Below are 16,525 nucleotides of genomic sequence, written 5' to 3' on the forward strand. Positions count from 1 at the left end.
GACTGTTCCTTTTGAGTTTGGCAAGTCTGTATTTCTGTGTGCTAATTATTCAAATCTCTGTACATTTTCCTGCTTGAACAAGTTTCATTTGATGTCATTTGGTTCATTCCCATCATTCATAAATCGAGTTTTCATCTGTTCCTTTCTCAGTCCTCTACAGTAATACTGATGCCAACACAAACGCATGCACGAATATAAACTTGGGCTTTGAAGTCTTGTGCCAGCACTTGATTCTAAAGTAAGCATTCAGAAAATCCAGATACTTTTATCAGGATTTGTTTAGATGATCATTGAAATGAAAACACAAAATGTTTAAAATCCTTGTTTAAAAGAACTCACGTATAATGCTTCCAAAGTATGCATACTGCTTTGAGCTTGAGAAACACTGATTTTGTCCAGCCTCTCATGTTACAGATGGGGAACCTGAATCCCAAGGTCACTAGTAAGAGAGCAGGGACTAGCTCTCTAAATGTATCCTCTCTGTTTTAGTCAAAATAGTAGTGAAACATAATGCATAATATTAATATAAAAACAAACATAAGCATCCATGTTTCAGGCATGAAGTGGATTATTAACTGGATTATTCCTTTTAAGGCCTCATAAAGTGCTGTTTTTTCTCATAGCTGTCATTTCTCATGTTATGAGGGATTTGATAGAGATGTTAAAGAGAGGGATTTGATAGACAGAGTTCCACATTGCTGACAAGGAACACAGGTAAGGTTCAAATCCAGATAATCTCATTCCAGAGTTGATATTCTACACCATTGTGCCATCATTATTAGTAGCATAATTATTTTAGTAATGATTAGTAGCATCATTATTTTTCTATCCTCCATAGAAAATCTTGAAGTTTCTGACTTCTTCCTTGCCTTAACTCCTGCCTCTTGCAGTTGTTCCCAGTCTCTGATATTTCCATTTTCTAGTAGGTTTGTCCTTATCTCTTTATTTCTTAGCTACTATGTGGTCCATGTTCCCCGATTCTTTTCAACCTAGTGGCAGCTGCCTTCTTAGTGGGAAATTATCTTTGCCATGGTGTGTCCATTAGTGAGTCATGGAAAGGAATCATATTGACAGTTAAAGGGGGCGGGGGTTCAAGGACAGTCCAGTTCAAACTTGTGGTTTTACAGATGAGAAAGCTGAGGCACAGAGCATGGGAGGGATCCCCCCAGTCATCAGGTAGCACCTGAGCTAGGACCCGAGGCTGTGATTTTCTCATTCCGTCCATCACAGTTCTTTCCTTCTCTCTTCCAAATGCTTAGCAGCTGCCTAGCAGTGCCCAGCCTGGGAGAGGATTAAATGGCAGGGAAAAGGTTTTCTGTGCTTGACCAGGAAAGGAATCAGGGAAAAGAGTAGAACAGGATGTGGGCTGGATCCTCTCGTCTGGGCCAGTCTACACTGGTTTTGAGGTTGTTTTGAGCTTTTTGCTCAGTATTACTTATGTCTTTACAAGGGTTGGGATTAGAGAGATAGGGAGGCTTACTTAAAGGCAATTTGTGCAGAGTTCTTGTTGAAGAAGGAAGTAGGAACACAGTCCCCTGACACAAAAGGCCTTTTTTAGACGCTGTGCCATTACCTGCTAGCCTGTTTGAGTTACTTCTCTTCAAGATTTCTAAAGGAATGCCATTTTGTTGAATCAGAAAGAAAGGTGGTTTATTTTAAGTCACAGATGCTCAGATTGTCAGATGGGGCTGGAGCTGGAAAGATCTGACTTGCCTCTTGTATACTTGATGGAATTAGGGTTTGGAGGGATGGAGGGGTCCAGAGAGGGTCCATCATGAAAGCAGCACCAGAACTAATCTCCTGGTGGCCTCAGTTGGGTACAAATAATAAGGCTGGATCCTTCTTAGCAGGGTTTATTTTATTGGCATGAAAGGTTTTATATTCTTGAATCTGAGATTCTGACTGGTGGATACCTCTCAATCCTGGCTTGAGTTTTTACGTTATATTGTGTAGACGCTGGAACCTGCTAAAGGTTTTGGTGCCACTTTGTTAGCTCACATAGTCAGAGCCAGCCCTGACTATGATACCTGCATGACCATGATATGACCATGATATGTGCATGATAGCTCTTTCCCACAATAAATGCCCATATTGCATGTTTCCTTGCTCCTGAGATCCAGGAATGCATATACTTGGTCCAGAAGCCCAGCACAGAACCTGGAACTTGGGACATGATTAATGAGAGTTTGCTGAATGAGCGGTCAATGTATTCCTGGTTCGTTAGTGTGGATCTTGAGGAGGTCTGGGTCAGGGGTCTTGTTTGTTGCTTCCAGGAGGAATAGAGAGAACACGTCAAAGCCCAGAACTGAGCAGTACATCCCACTGCAACCTTGTTGAAAGGTGGCTTTGCCCTTCTTGGTGTCCTTGTTTGCTGATGTGTCCCAAGGACCCCTGTCCTGGGCCTTCATTGTGCAGACTCATGAGGACCATCAACCAGGGTTAGTTTTCCACTATTTCTGTTGGGCAAAGAGTTCACTGAATTGAGTTGCGAAAGTTGGGTGCAAAGCTCAGTTTGGGTTCAAAGTAACAGTTAGCTTGTGTGGGTGGCAGTCATTCAGTGCAAACAGGTTTTGGGACAGGAAGGGGGAGGGCCTTCAGAGCTTTTAGGCTCTTCATCTGGTGTTAGGCTGAGCCAGAGGCCAAGGTCTCCGTGGGACAGGTGGGACAGAGTGAGGGTGACCATGTGGCCTCTTTCCCTTTTCCTTTACCATTACTTTTTTTCTATTAGATCACTTTTTCAATCATGTGGCTAAGAAAATAGATAATTTTTTTATAACTTAGAAGTACTACTATTTGGTACTCTTTAATAATAAGGAATAAATTATCAATCAATAAATAAAACTCCTCCTTTCTGAGCCATTGGAGAATTTTACGGTGGATGAAAAATCTGTACCCCCTCCCGAATTCCAGTTTCACTGACACATTTTTTCCCCCTGACTTTAGTCTTAGCCCAGCTCCAGTGGCCATGATCTAAACTCACCTTAGCCACTGTGTGCCTCAGTGGTCATTTCTTCCAAGCTTTAGTTCTCTCTTCTATGGAATGAAGAAAATCAGAACAAATAGCTATTTGTTGTTTCATTTGGATAAATATTTATTTAGCATCTATTACTTTTGGGAGATTACGCTGGGTATATATTGATAAACCAGATAGTCATGGTCCCTGTCCTTGCAGAACTCCCAGTTGAATGAGGGAGGCAGATATGAAACACATTGCACAAAAATAAAAAAATATAATCATAAACTATGATAAGTGTTATGAAAGACACAACCAAACGATGGTACAAACAGGAGTAGGGACTTCAGTTAGAATGGAAGTCATGACATTTAACTTAGATAGAGCCCTGAAATTTGAGCAGCAGTGTTGACCAATGATCAGGGGTTCTGAGATCAGAGGCCCTGCATTCCAGGCCAAGAGACTAGGGGTATATGTTCTTGGATCAAGGAACAAAAAGAAGCCAGTGGCACTGATGGAATGAAGGAAAACTGGCTGGGGATGGATGGAAAGAGGCAGGGCCAGATCCTATAATGCCTTGTAGCTGTGATTTTATGTTCACAATGAATCTTTGATGGTGGGCCGTGATCTCTAGGATCAGTCGTGTGGTTCTTCACACTTAAGGAACTTGAATGAGGAGAGCCCCAGGGGGTAATTATAATCATTAATACATGTATACCATTTGATGCTGTTTTCTTCTTTAGTTTAACAGTATTTAGTGTGTGTAATCCCATGTTTCCAAATAATCTTTATATTTATAATAAGGATTCCTGAGGGTAGGCTGTGTTTGGTGGTAGTGGAAGTGCTTTTATACCTATTATATCTCAGTTTTCACAGTGATGCTGAGAGCTGTGCATTGCAACTTCTGTTCCACAGGTGAAGAAAGTACTGTTAGTAAGTTAGTAGGAGGAAAGGCTGGACCTTTGGCTCCAACCATAGGATGACACCATTTATGTTCTCTAGTAAGCCATCCATGCAGTTTTCATTTTATAAGCTCAAACCCTATTGACAACATTTAATTTGCTCTCAGCATTTGCTGTTACAATTAAATTACTGTAAAGATTTTATATACTTAGACTTTTCTTACTTTTATATTATTTCCTTAGGCTAAAAATCTCAGGACTAGGATTACCGGGACAAAGGGAAATGGTCCTTGAAGTATAGGACCAGATGTCCTTCTAAAGGATAGACCCAATTTAAAAAGCCATTATCAATGTATCAGGCTCAGTAGTTCCAGGAGGGCAGCCTGGTTTTAAAAATTGTATTTCCCTCTAGCATTGACCTGATTTAATCTTTCAGATTTCACTTCAGTTTTCCCACACCTCACTGAAACATGTTAGGAATGGGTCTAAAATTAATTTTTCTTTACATTCATATAATGTTATCCCTGTAGCTTTTGTAGCCTAGTTATTTTGGGGACATTCATAAGACCTTATGTCTGTGGGGGTCTATTTCGGAGTTTTTTGTTTGGTTGACGGGTGTTGGTTACCTGTGTGTTAATATAGCCCCAGGAGTGTCCTTACTTTGGTGACCATTCTGATACCTGGGGGAGCTTGTGTTATATGTTCCTTTGATTTGACCTCTTAGGATAGCCTTTGTTGTTTTCATCCATTTCTTTTTCTCATTGAATCTTATTTCCATATGAAGTTCTAAAAAGTATCTATCACTATTTCAAGTGAAATTATGTTAAATCTATAAATTGGTTTGGAAAATTTGGATATTAAATGTTCCCATCAAGAAGCATGGCCTAGCTCTCATTAATTCCCATCTTCCTTTACTTACCTCACCAAAGTTCAGGAATATTTAACATTAAGAGAATATCTAACTTTTCTGTTTATGTGTCTGTTCTTACTGTGAATAGTAATTTTTTTCTCCTCTTACATATTACTAATTTAGCTGATTATCACAGGCCTCTAGCAATACCCATTATTTAGATTTACCTTGGTTCTGATTAATTAACCCCTATTTTTAATTCAGTTTCAATTTCAGCTTTTTAATCAATTTTGTGGGCTTTCCTAGATTTGTGACCATGCTATAAATGGAAAGGACATTTTCATCTCTGCATTTCTGATGTATATTCTTTTTGTTTCTTGTTTCATGCCCCATTGAAATCTCAAACATTTTTTAACTCAGTGCTAAGAAACAGTGATTTCTTTTTTCAGTATGAAGGGAATTTTTTGGGCTTCCATTATTCAGGAGACCTTTGCCTAAGGCCAAACTTTATTTCACTGGTTTCTGTGTTCTTTAAACATGGTCCTTGCTGTGCCCAACTTTGAATTAATATGCATAAATCTTGAGAATTCAGGAGTTCCATGACTGTCCTCAGGCTAGGTAGCTAAATGCTTTCGCAGAGTGACTGGATTGTGGTATATGAACTTCTGCAACCAGCAGCAATGAACACTCAGGGGACAGTGAACATGCGTAGTGTGTGAGGTCTTGGCACAGTTCTGAATGAGGATTCAAAAATGACTTGATGCATATTGAATAACATGATGCTCATAATAGCCATGATGAGCTGGACTGTGTCCTCAATCCTTTTCAGGAAATGATATTTAATTTTCACAGTTACTCTAGAGCAGTGATTCTTATCCAGGGGCAATCTCCCTCCCCCACCCTGGGTCCTTTTGGTAGTATCTGGAGAAGTTTTTGGTTGGCACAATCCTGGGCATGTGTGTGCTGCTGGTATGAACAGGTGGAGGCCAGGGATTCTGCTAAACACTCTACAGTTAGTAGGAGAGTCTCCCACACAGTTATCAGGCTCAAAATATTGATGGCACCACTGTTGAGAAATCAGGCCCACATGATGATGAGGAATATCAATGGGAAGTACACAGTAGTGCTCTGACTCTCCCCAGAGCGTCTTAGACTTTGGTGAAAAACACTTTTTTGGAAGCAATGTTCCTCATCTTCCCAACACCATGGTGGGGAGGTGTGGAGTTTGGTGGTGTACCAAAGCAAGACTTAAGTTTTCTATAGAAGTGTATTATGGTAAAGGGTCAGCTTTAATTTATAAGTTATTTCTGAGAGCCTGTGCTTAATAAAAGTACTAAGCGTAGTGGTGGAGGAGAAATCTGATTTTGATGAGTGGAGCAAGAACTGCATTTCTGAAGCAGCCCTTCCCGCTAGAGTGAGGCTATTAGGAAAAGAAATACCTAGAACATCCCCCTGATCTTGGAAGGTGAGTTCTATGTTCAATGGTAGAAGTGTTTTTGGAGGTATAGGAGAAAGGGACATGATTACATTTTGTCTCATGAGTTCCCTCATTTGGGTGGTGTGAATATTGGTGATGATGTCTTCACTCATCAGTTCATGTTAGTTTCTCTGCTTAGCAGGGGCTTTGAAAGATCAGGGGTCTACATATTCTGGCCATAGGAGGGCAGAGGGCCTAAGGAGGTTGATGTGATAGTGGCTATGAGCAGGGACTCAATTGACTTTGAATATATCAGCTCTGCTATTTACTAATCTTGTACTCTTGGGCAATTCATTAACTTCTTGACCCTCAGTTTCCTCATCTATAAAGTGGGTATTATAATACTACTACTAATTGAGTTGTTTGAAGGCTAAATGAGTCAATATTTGCAAAGCATTTAGCATATTGGTACATAGAAAGACCTATTTTAAGTATTAGCTATTATTACTGCTATCTTCAATGTGACTTCTTTCCCTGGTCTGCTTACCCATGCTAGCTTCAGCTGCTAACAGTGGTTTGTAAGATTTTCCTTGTGCCTTTTGCTACCAGTATCATGGGGAAGATCCATTCATTTTTTTTCAAGTAACCAACATATTTTGAGCATCTGCTGCTCTACAGGGTTCTAGATGTGGATCTGCAGAGATGTCCAGAAACATAAGGCCTGATTCATTGGGTCAGATCAGTTCTCAGCAGGGCTGGCAAGTACAGGGTTCCACTTCAGGGGCAGATCTTAAAATGGATATGTCCCCAACATTGTTCAGTGAGAGGCAGCATGACAGCATGACCAGAGCAGAAATTTAGGGGTCAGTAGATCTGAGTTCAAACGTTGGTGCAGTCTATTTTCAGGCTTTAACTCGTGGTTTATCTGAACCTTAGTTTTTCACTTTTAAATAGAAATGATACAATCTACCCCTCAGTCTTGTTATGGATTAAATATTGGAGATGAAATGTACAAAAATCCCTGAGTGCACAGTAGGTGCTCAGTATTGGCTGTACCTTTTATAAATCTGCAAGCTGTGAGTTCATCTTGTGTCTATGGAACCTGCTGCTGTTTTTAGTCCCTGCCACCTAGTGGGGCCATTTCCTGCCTGAGACTCCTGCAGTATCAAATAGGATTCGATGCGCCCTAGAGATGGGACAGAACTGGCCACTAATCTCAGCCCTGTTGCTCACAGGCTCTGTGATTCACTGTCCTTGAGCCTTAGCCTTTTCATGTATAAAGTGAGGACAGTAATGGTTCCTACCTCCTAGGGTTGTTCTGAGGATTAAATGAAATAAGCCATAGAAAATATGCCCAGTACATATTAGACTCTAAGTGAATAGTAGCTACTGTTTATCCTACCAGTGCAAATGGTAGCTTCAGAGCTTCAGGGTTGATGACTATTTGTCTTATGCATAATCTCTTTACTTTTATTTTCTTCAAGGTTCATTATTCTTTTCTGAATTCATTTTCGTCTGATCATTTTTTAAAAGTTTCATTCCTGTCTTTGTTAATATTTGTAAGTGCTTTTATTTAGCTGTGAGCTTGGAATGCTTATGATTTTGTGTCCTTTTCTTTAAATTTTATTTTTGGTTAATGGTATCTGTGTTTCATAAACATTGTTATAATGACTGCATAATCCATTGCCAACTAGATGTACCACAATTTAATCATTTCCCCATTGCTGTGCAATTAAGTTGTTTCCAATATTTTGCAATTATAATGTTTCAATGAATAACTTGATGGATATAGCTTTTTGGCATTTTAAATTTAGTTCCCTAGAATGAATTCCCAGGAATATTATTTGGTCAAAGGGGATAAACATAACTTTTAAATACATATTGCTACATTGCTTTCCCAAAGGGCCCACTTGATTTATGTTTTCATCTTCATTATTTTATAAACTTCAGTTCATTCTCTCACCCAAGAAACACTTTTAAGCCTTTATCATGTGGCAGACTTAGTGAGCAGCAAGTGACACTGGAGTAGAAGCTCCTATATGACTATAGCCCTACTATGCCAAGAGCTGATAAAGGCACAGAGTACCTGGGGATCTGAGTACCATCCAGAGGAGGGACTTTCAGCTCAGTGGGTAGAGACATTTATTTTGAGTGTCACGACTTTGTTCTGGCAGAAAGAAAATAGTCTTCTTTATTCCCTCCAGCTTTATTGAGGTGTAATTGACAGATAAAAGTTGTATATATTTAAGGGGGGCAATGTGATATTGTGATATACATATATATTGACTTAAGAATTAGTATGAAATAAAGAGACATTAATAAAAATTAGTATGAAATAAAAGGGAAGAAGCTGAATGTCATTTGCAAGCTTGGACATTTCAGTGTGTTTTGTCTTTTGGGGATTATTTATAGAAATATTTAGCAAGAACAGCCCCATCTTTATCTTGGTAACCCCATAGTCAGTATGTTTTCTTCCAGAGATGGATCCACTTGCCTTTATAGTTTTATGGTGATAGTGTTTTTTTTTTTATTAGAGAATTAATACAGGCTTATTGTGGAAATTTTAGAACACATAAGAAGGCATTTTTTTTAAAAGTCACACGTGTTCTTATCACCCTAGAACATACATGGTTATTATCTTGTATTTCCTTCCCCAAAGAAGATTTGATGATGAGTTTAATGGAAACCATATCAAAGTTCTTGGGAAATTAAAAGTCAATTATTTGAAACAGCAAAAAAAAATCCAACAACAAATAATCAACAAAACAAACCCTCCATTAAACACTCTGAAGTACCAGCAGTAGCAGGAAGGTTAAATTATGATCTTGTCATAGAATGGAAATATGAAGTGCCATTAAGAGCCATATTTTAAGAGAATATTTTCTGCAATGGAAAATGTTCCCAGTGTGTTGTTAAGGCTATGGTGGGGGAAGCCAGTGATGCAAACAAGTGACTTCAAGGGCTCATGGAGATGCACTGGGAGGAGTGTGCCTGAGTTACTGGGGGAGCCCAGGAGACTGGGCTTCTCAAACTGAGATTTAGTAAAGGACACCATGGTTGAGTCTTGAAGACTAAGAAGAAGTGAGCTTGATGAAGCTGGCAGGGAAGCATCTTTCCTGACTTAAGCCACGCACGAAGGTGTGGAATGGAATGTTACAAGGTGAGACCTGCAGACAGTTCAGTGTTATCAAAGCTCATGGAAGGAGAGGCTGCAGAAGATGGTCAATTGTTAATGAATTTCTCTGTGGATTTTTCAGAACCCAGTAGTGTTGGGTATCATACTACTTTTTGAATTCACATTTCTCTGTCTTATTTCCTACTCAGTGTCAGCTCTTGCTGGAAGTGGCCTGGCCTCTGTTTATCTTCCTGATCCTAATCTCTGTTCGGCTGAGCTACCCACCCTACGAACAACATGAATGTGAGTATCTGTGGGTCTTGCCTGAGACTCACTTCTCCCATGCAAAATTCAGGCAATAAACATGGGCTGAGTTTACCTTTCCCAAAGACTCTAGGAAACAACACAAATAGCTTGGCACAGAACATCTAGTCTTCTAATAGTTTGATTTTGATCTCTAGTGAATAGTGATAAGAGTAATGACAACAATAGCTACCATCTGTTTCATACATTTTTAAGTCATGAAAATAAAGTAACTTTACTTTAAATAGAGTTCTGACAGTGGCCACTAAAAAGCACCCTTAAGGCTCTGCTCTCTTTGGTCCTGCTGGTCTTTACCACTGTATGAATGTCTTAAACATGCAGTTAAAATTATAGAACATATATTTTTAAGTAGCCTTTGTGCAGAACATCTGACTGATATTATTTGACTGATATTATTTCATTTGATTCAGTCACAACCTCCTAGACTTTATTGTCATTTGTTTTAATTTCTTGCTGAGTAAATTAGGGCTCACACAGGTGCAGGGACTTGGTAATAAGGGTAGAGATGGAATCAATTCAGGTCATCTCTCAGTCATGTGTTTTGAAGGACAGTCCTTTACAGTGAGAAGTGATGAAGAATGCACGGTTTTCTGGGTTTGAATCCTGGCACAGCATTCACTAAGCTTACATGGTGGGCGAGTAACTTTACTTTCTTGTAAAGGAGGGAATAATAATACCCCTGTCATATTATTGTTGTCTGTGTCGTCACCCCACAGCCATAGTCTTTCTCTGTGGCATGGCTCAATGGGTAGATTGACACGGCAGAGCCGTCCAAATCTAAAGGACCCACATTTATGTAGGCGTTTAGCTGAGACCTCAGCTTCACTGTTCCAGGGACTTTTCTTGCCACTAGCCAACTGTATCTATATCTCCCACCAGACCCTAAATTTATAGGATTCTGTTCTCCTAGGAAAGCTGTGGAGGCCAAGGCTACTTTTAATTTTGTCTCTTGGTCTGGCCTCATCTCTCCCAGTACAGAGCAGAAGTTATTTACATGCTAATTTGCTAATACACCATCATACATATTCAAGTTACACACACACACACACACACACACACACACACACACAACTGAAGAACTTTTTCCCTCAGGCATGATTTTCTTACTTCACCAGAAAGGAATGGAACATCGAATTAAATCTATACTCAATTTATGGGCCTGTGAGGTAATTCTGCTTTCTCTTTTACAATCTCAAAGAGAGGTTGATTGATTAGCAAATGGATATTTGATTTTATTTAAACATTACCCTGAGCCCCACAGAAGTATGTTTCAGGGCGTGCTCAGCATTTTCATCCCCTGGGCAGTTCTCTTTCTGGAATGATCACAAAGAGGGAAGGTAGAGTAATGGAATAGGCACAGACTTTGGCACCTGACAAATTGGGGTTTGTGTGGATGCTGCCTCTGCTGTGCAGTGGGGTTGTAATCTTGAGTAAGTCGTTGAATTCTGACCCAAGGCCCTCTGACCCCAGACCAGAGAATTTTGGAAATCTGTGAAATTCTTGAACATATGGAAGACAGATGAGACTTTGCCCATCCATCCATGTCCTTCCTGTTCTCACTACCTTCCTAGGGACCCAGTTAGAAGGGCAGGTTGAAAGCTAAGGTGAAGTGCATGGAGTTGTCTTATCTTTGCAGTGGGAGGAGAGTGCTTGGGTCACTTACTAGGGGAGCCCAGGACACTGGGCTTCTCATTCTCCTGAGAAGACTCCGACTTTGGGAACAAAGGGCTGGTGATACACTTCTTCCCCATAAACCTCGGTTCAGCCCTAGTCATCAAGGTCCCATTAACTTCCCTGGGTCCTAGGAGTCCCTTAGGCTGTCATCCTGTGCACCCAGTGCCTAGTCCTCATCTTGCTTTGTTTGCAAATGAGATAGAGGACAGCATGCCAGAAAGGGCCTTTGCTTCCCCCACGGAAGGACAGCCCCAAATACCTCAGGGCCCTGTGCTGCCTTTGGCTGAACCTATCTGTTCTTAGTTCCAGTATCTTCCGGAGATGAAAGGGGAGAATCCCTGGGTCCTTGGAGTATTTGACTGGATTACATAAATCTCTGAATGAGGAGCAGCTGACTTAGGCAAGGGGCTTTGTTTGGTTTTCCTTGAACTGTTAACAGGGAGATAAAGAGATTAACTAAGTAAATGTTCAACAGGCCAGAGTCCCTGCAGAGAGTGACTGCAGGGATTGGATCCTTGCTTTGGATGTTGTCTCTGGTCGGAGTATGGAGAGAAGAAAGATAGAAGGCCCCTGATTCGGGCATGCCAAGTACAGCAAGCTCTGGCTTTGGTTAACTTCTGGGAAGCCTCTGTTAGCCCAATTGCATGAAAATAGAAGAATGAATAAAATGAGGGTCCTACTTTGGAGGAAGAAGGTAGCTGTGAGACTGAAGGAGTATTCTGGCTGGGCAACAGCAGAGGAACTACTACTGCAGGCTCACACCACAGGGCCTCCAGAGTCTGCACAGACCTATTCGTTGAGCTTTTGTTCTGTGCTAGGCACTTTGCAAAAGTGCTCTACCTAGAAGAGCTCATATAATACTTATCACATGTATTTTTATCACCATTTTACAGATGAGAAAACAGAGGATTAGGGGGTCTGTCAGGGACTTGACCAAAGTTGTTGCTTAGCAAGTTGCAGGGACCCAATGTGAAGCCCAGTTGGTCTGACCCAGAAGTCTGTGAAACTACAAGCTCTTCACTACCTAAAGCTGTGGTTCTTAATGGCTGCCAACTCTTTGAGGGTCACAGTTAATCCTGAGAATCTGAGGAAAGCTGCAGCCATGGCCTTTTTGTTCAAACATAAATAGGCCCTTGGGTTAAGAGTCCCTGATTTATCTTGATCCCCATAAGCAGTACCCGTGGGTGACTGCCACGTGCCAACCTGGGCCTTCAAGGCTTCAGAGCCAGCCCAGACATGCCCATTCATCCTGTTTGTAAGAAGCTCCCACGATGAGGGGAGAGGCAGGTGAGGAGCTCACCTGGTGGATGGGGCTTCCTTATTTTGACAAGTGACAAAACAACAGCAGCGAAACAAAAGTAGCTTCATGGATGACATCTGCCCCCAAGTCAGCATGTTTTTGAGGTACCCTTGAGAAGCTTTGGAGCTGGCAGAGGAGCAAACTGACAGACATCTGGCAACTAAGGAGAGTACCAGAGGGAACTGTGGAGTAGATTACAAAGAAGGCCACAGTGTGAGGAGGGGGCTGGGACTAGGATCATGGAGATGCAGGTTCCGCTCCTAGTTGTGCTCCTTGAGGGTTCTTCATTGGCTGTCTGTCTTGCTATAACTTCCTCTCAGAGTGTAAAGAAATTGGACTAGGTCATCCCCAAGACCCATCTGGTGGTCCAAGGTGAACAAATGGTGGCAAAACACTTGTGACTTGGCCGGCACTTCCTGTGCATGGTCTAATCTACTCCTCTCATTACGTCTCCAAGGCTGATGTTGTGAATCCCACTCTACAGACATGCCATGTAGATTAAGAACCATTATCTGATACCAGGTTTCCAGCTCAGGGTCAGATTAATCCAGAGGAGGCAGGTCTCTGGGATGAGGGGAATGGGACACACAGAATATGGGACAAAGCATTGGGTGGGAGGAGTCTCAAAATGGCTTCAAGGAATTAATATTTCTCCGTGTGTTTTTTCTTCTCCTTGATTTCAACAGGTCACTTTCCAAATAAAGCCATGCCCTCTGCAGGAACACTTCCTTGGGTTCAGGGGATTATCTGTAATGCCAACAACCCCTGTTTCCGTTATCCAACCCCTGGTGAGGCTCCAGGGGTTGTTGGAAACTTTAACAAGTCCATGTAAGTACCGGATCAGGTTTTCTTTCTCAGACTTGTCAGTGAATACTTATCCTTCCCTTCTTGCTCTCTAGAGAGTAATGAATGGCTGGATTTGAGCAAAGTTGCTTCTGTAAAGGTTTGTGTGGAAAAGTCTGCAGAATGAGGGAAGGGAGGCTCACTGCCAGGATTTAAGACTGTGGGACCTTACTTTGATGTCTTTTTGGAGTAACAGTAATACGTAACCTAAGCTGTCTGGTTGGAGGCTGTTCTTCTGCACAAAGACTGGTAAGTAGTGAAGGGACACACAGTGCACTGGCTCCATCTCATAGTTAATCTGCCTCATTCAGCAGTATTTACTGCACATCTCAAATGGCTGGTTCTAGATTTAGGGTGCAGGGGCAGGCACCAAGGTGCACCCTGGATGGGTTGTGACCTCCAAGGAGCTTCAGATCCAGACTGGCAGAGCCCTTTTCTATGTTCTCAGATCCGTGCTCTTACCTCTTTCACTGCATCTCAGTCCTCAGTGTCACTGTGTCTGCAGGTCTTTCTCTCCTGGGTGGGAGATCCTGAGCCCAGGATTCTACCTTGGATTTGTATTCCTGGCTCCTGGCTTCAATGTGGACATAAGTATGAAATTAATAAAGCATCTAACAAATGAGCCATTGAAGATTCTTGAGATATCTGGAACCTTGACATGAGTTAGAGTGTGCTAAGGACCCACTTGAAGATAATTCTGAGGGAGCGGCAGCTGGGGCAGGCAGAGCCACATTATAAAGTTCATGGATCACAGGATTTGGGGCCTTCACGGGCCCATTCTTCTTTGAAAAAATATTAAAAATTACATTTTTTGACTGTTGGCACAAAAGCAAATATAATCCAGGGTAGATTCATTACCAAATGTGCTTTCTTATTATATTCATTTTAAATTTTGATTTTTATAAAAAGTGAAACCATTTTCATGGGCCTTTAAGGTTATCATGGGCTCACTGTGCCTTGTAGATAAGTCTGCCCTGGGGGCACCTGGGGGCATGTTGGTGTGTGTGTGTGTGTGTGTATGTGTGTGTGTGTATGTGTGTGTGTGTGTATGAGAGAGAGAGAGAGAGAGAGAGAGAGAGAGAGAGAGAGAGAGAGAGATGGGCTGGGCCTTTGAGGTTGATTTGGGTCATAGGAAGGGCATCTTGAGGCATGGATGGTGGGTGGGAGCACAGGTTGTCAGTGAGGCCGGGCAAGGGGAGAGGATGGGATTGGCCTGTAGAGGGCCTGGAAGCCAGGCTGGGGCAGGTGGATGGTAGTCACTTTCTTGAAGCAGCAGCTGGCCTAACAAGGGCTTTTCCACTTTTCTTGTACTCTTTACAGTGTGTCTCGCCTGTTCTCAGATGCTCGGAGGCTTCTTTTATACAGCCGGAGAGACACCAGCATGAAAGACATACACAAAGTTCTGAGGACATTACAGCAGATCAAGAATTCCAGTCCAAGTAAGCAGAGCCTTCCTGCGTAGCCTTTGGAATTGGACATTGGCCTGCCATGCTGGCCTGGGGCTTGTTGCTTTTAGCTCTTCCTTAAGAGGTTTTTCTCATCACTGGCTGGGAGCTAGGGCTTCTCTGAGCTGAGGGAGGCACTAGAAACAAAACTAGGGAAGCTGGTTGCCACAGTGAATGGACTGGCCTTCTCTGGGAAGAAAAATCCCTAGATAGGAATGGCACAGGCTTGGTGAGAGGGAGTTAGGGGTGCAGATTGCTGGCAACTGCATGTTTATTTTTGAGTTGGGCCAGTCATATGGTTGCTGTGAATGGACAGATTTACAGACAGGGGATGCTTCTGTGTATATAAGCAGTGAGAGTTGCAACTTGATACAGGTAAGGGAAAGTTGAGTGTTTACTTCTTAAAGGAAAACACAATTTATCTTCCCTGTAGTCATTTGATTTAGTCTGTTAGGCATTTGAACTCTGATCTTTAAAAAGTGAAATCTTTCCCTCTGATCTGGTAAGTGCCCAGGCGGTTTATTGCATGCCACTGAAGTGTCCGAGGAGCAGGCAGTCTGCTGACCCAGGCATTGGCCGAAGAAGTCACAGTGCAACCTCCCAGTCTGTGGCCTGCCAAGGGACAGAGGCCAGTGAGAACAGTCCACTGAGGGCAGGCAAGAATGGCATGATGATCTAGAGGATTCAGACGCAATAATGAAGTCTAGTGAAAGTGGGTTGGCTTTTTGTTATCACCCTGGACAGTAGTTCCAAACAGTGTCAGGGATGAATAGTCCTGGCCAGCATGGGCCAACCGCTGCCTCTGTTCCAGGGAGGCACTTTTTACTTTTTTTTTTTTTTTGGTGTCCTAGGAGGGAATGGAGTAATTTGGCTTTTGCTGTGGGGCTCCCAGTTTGTGATTCATTTGGAAAAAAAATTGATATAGAGTTTAAACCAGATTTTTCTTGGGCAGACAGAGCTGTATTCTCCTTGGGCAGGAAGAGGCAGTGGGCAAAGTGGGACCTGATGACAAAGGGAAGCAAAGCTGTCTTGGGGATGGTACAGAGGATGTGTTGCTCCACAGTGGAGAAATGTAGCTGTACTTGGGCCCCTGGGTCAGCTGTGAGTGGTTTCCCACTGGACCATTGCTGACTCTATGGCTGGATCACCCTGGGTGCTGTTTCCTTGACCTGCAGGCCACTGGTCAAAGCCTCAGTCCTTCCTGATGTACTAGAGGGCCCCTATCTGGTTGACCAAGGGTAGAGCTGGGTTATTGCTTGTACCACCCAGGGACAGAGTGTCACAGAGCAAAGAGTGTGAGCATACTTTGCTTTGTAGCTATGTGACTTTGCGAATACATTGGTTAGCCCCTTTTGGGGCATTTCTTCTTATCTGTAAAAAGGAGATAACAGATAACCTATCTAGGATTGTTAGGAGGCATAAATGAGATAAAACATTTTATTGCTTGAAAATACTATTTGGCACCTAGGAAGTACTCAGTGAATATGAACTATGATTGTTTTGGATTGTTGGCATCTCAGCCAAGACCTGTGACCTCTTTGAGACTTAATTTTTTTCAGCTGTAAAATAACACCTATTCTTGAAATGTCAATGTCTGGCACATTGGAGATGATCAATAAACAGGAGTCCCTGTTACTCTTAGATGACAGTGATGCCTTCTGACCATTTGGTTGAGCTCTTTTGCCTCTCAACCCATGGGGCT

The 16,525-nt window shown here is 42.1% G+C and overlaps 1 protein-coding gene across 2 annotated transcripts in view; it reads left to right on the top strand.

Annotated features, from left to right (window-relative positions):
- The window catches only part of ABCA1 (ATP binding cassette subfamily A member 1), a 132,317-nt gene that overhangs the window by 21,952 nt on the left and 93,840 nt on the right, over nucleotides 1-16,525 (top strand). For both annotated transcript variants that reach the window (XM_081278752.1, XM_081278753.1), the window contains exons 3-5: nucleotides 9,447-9,540; nucleotides 13,222-13,363; nucleotides 14,699-14,817. In XM_081278752.1, coding sequence (XP_081134878.1) covers nucleotides 9,447-9,540; nucleotides 13,222-13,363; nucleotides 14,699-14,817 — 355 coding nt within the window. The remainder of the gene's footprint in view (nucleotides 1-9,446; nucleotides 9,541-13,221; nucleotides 13,364-14,698; nucleotides 14,818-16,525) is intronic.

The sequence above is a fragment of the Spermophilus citellus genome, assembly GCF_964194105.1.
Source record: "Spermophilus citellus genome assembly, chromosome: 2".
Lineage (NCBI taxonomy): Eukaryota > Metazoa > Chordata > Mammalia > Rodentia > Sciuridae > Spermophilus > Spermophilus citellus.